The sequence below is a fragment of the Helianthus annuus genome, chromosome 11 (assembly GCF_002127325.2).
Source record: "Helianthus annuus cultivar XRQ/B chromosome 11, HanXRQr2.0-SUNRISE, whole genome shotgun sequence".
In the NCBI taxonomy this organism is placed as follows: Eukaryota; Viridiplantae; Streptophyta; class Magnoliopsida; order Asterales; family Asteraceae; genus Helianthus; species Helianthus annuus.
Genome location: NC_035443.2, coordinates 141,651,774 through 141,653,898, shown reverse-complemented (window position 1 = coordinate 141,653,898; position 2,125 = coordinate 141,651,774). Strand labels below are relative to the sequence as shown.

General features: G+C 43.9%; 1 protein-coding gene across 1 annotated transcript; it reads left to right on the top strand.

Annotated features, from left to right (window-relative positions):
- Positions 1-255: 255 nt before the first annotated feature.
- LOC110890639 lies at positions 256-1,639 on the top strand. The gene is made up of 2 exons (XM_022138256.1): positions 256-805; positions 877-1,639. The coding sequence occupies exons 1-2, from the start codon at positions 652-654 to the stop codon at positions 1,140-1,142; spliced, it is 420 nt and encodes a 139-aa protein (XP_021993948.1). The 5' UTR covers positions 256-651; the 3' UTR covers positions 1,143-1,639.
- Positions 1,640-2,125: the final 486 nt, after the last annotated feature.

Sequence of the window (2,125 nt, the reverse complement as noted above, 5' to 3'; positions counted from 1 at the left end):
TATACGCAATATTTACTGTAACCGACGAACGAACACGACAACCGACTACCGGCGTACATTTTACGGGATTTCGATTTTTTTAAAAAATATACGTTATTATATTTTTTCGTATCACGTGTGTGTTAACGGGCTTTAGAAATACTACAGGCCATTTGAGTCGCGATATTGGGCTTGTGGGCCTCGGGCCCAAGCCCAAAGCCCACTAACTAAACCTACCTATAAAAGGGTAGTGAAACCCTAAGTTCCACATTTGATCAGCCGACACCAACATTATTCCCTCTTAAAACTCTCATCTCCTTGTCTTCTAATCTAAGAACACACCCATCAAAAACCATATCTACAACTCAAACTACACATTAACACAAGCTGAACACCCTCTCGGTCACCACTCTCCCTCTCGAAATCTCTGTAAACACAAACAAGATTCACATCCACTCCCTCCCTCTGATTTCATTCCGACGATCGGAATAACTAGATGCCGAACAATCGGCGCTCCGGCGTCGAGTTCTCCCCCCCCCCCCCACGGCAACCGACAACTCTCCACCCTCTCTCTTCTCGGGTTCGATCAGCGACGAGACACGCGAGACAAAGAGATATCGGAGCTGCAGGGAGAGAGAACAGAGCTGGAGAAAGGGCGTCAACGGCGTAGGGATGGTGTCGGGTGGCGGTTCGATCAAAGAGGAAGGAGGTGCCGGCCACCATACGCGGCGGCGGCCGACGGTGACAGACGATGATGGTGGTGGTTGGTTAGGTTCGAGTTCAAGTGGCTTGGTTCAACTACAGGTCAGATCTGCAAGCGGTTCAGGTACTACCATTGTTCGGGTTCGCTTCGATTCAGTTCAAGTTTAGTTCATTTCGGTTCTCGGTTCGTTACAGGTTCGAGTCTCAGTCTCGGTTCGGTCAACCCGGGGTCAGACCCGGTCAACTCAGTGAGTCAACTCAATCAATGGGTCAACGGAGTCAACTCAGTGTTCGGGCTAACTCAGCTTGGTTCGCTCCGGTTCAACTCGACTCAGCCGGTCAAACGTGGTCAAACAGTCAAACTGGTCAACTCGGGTCAACAACAGGTCAAGCATGGTCAACAGTCAACAGTCCAGTTTCGGGTCAACCACAGTTCGGTTCATGGTTCGGTTCTGATTTGAAGAGATTCGGGACAAATCTGGTATGGATTTCAGGTTCGGGACTGTTACGGTTCACTCGGTTGAGACTCGGTTCGGGCAAAGACAGTCACAGTAGGTCAACAAGCAGGTTCGGGTCTCGGCTCGTATCTCGGTCAAGTTTCGAGCTTCGGTCAAACAGTCAAGACAGGTTAAACTAGTCAACAGAATGGTTCAACTTCGCGACTCAGTTCGGTGTTCGGGTTAAGTTTTGGTTCAACTCGGTTTGACTCGGTCAAACTGAGTCAACTCAGCGAGTCAACTCAGTTGACTCGGTCAACACAGTCAACAGACGGTCAGCGGTAGTCACGCAGTCAATACGCGACCCGGTAAAGTCTAACGACGCGAAATTAGTATAGACCGTATAGTTTTAGATTTTTTTTTTAGTCTACGCGAACCGAGCTTGAACCGCCGTACTCTAGTTTATTTATTTTAGCGTTCGTTATATTTTGCAAAAGATATATATAATTGTGGTTGGTTTATTGTTGAGTTTTGATAAAATATGACGACTTTTTATAGTCGGGTTATTCCAAAAACAGAGGAAACTCTGTCCGTTTTCCGTAAAAATTTGACATACGAAACGTATTTTATTCTAAAAATGGAACCTATCGATGTTTAAGTTTTCTTATAAAATGAATATAAGCTTACGTTTTACTTGACGACGTTATGAGTTAACAAACCCGATACTTCCGAACGCTTCTATAAAAATAAATATAAATGTTTATTTTTATTTCAAAAGTCGTTACTTCGTGTTAGATTATAAAATAAATTTCATCGCTTGTATTTATTTTAAAAGTCGACTTTAGACTTCCTTACGAACTAAATATAGTTTTTATATTTGGTTCAAACGACTGAATTTAGAGTTTATATTTCAAACTCACGACTTAAAATATATGTATACATATATACACACTTTTATTTCCATCTTACGGCAACGACACGAACCGCTATCCACCTACGTATGTCTA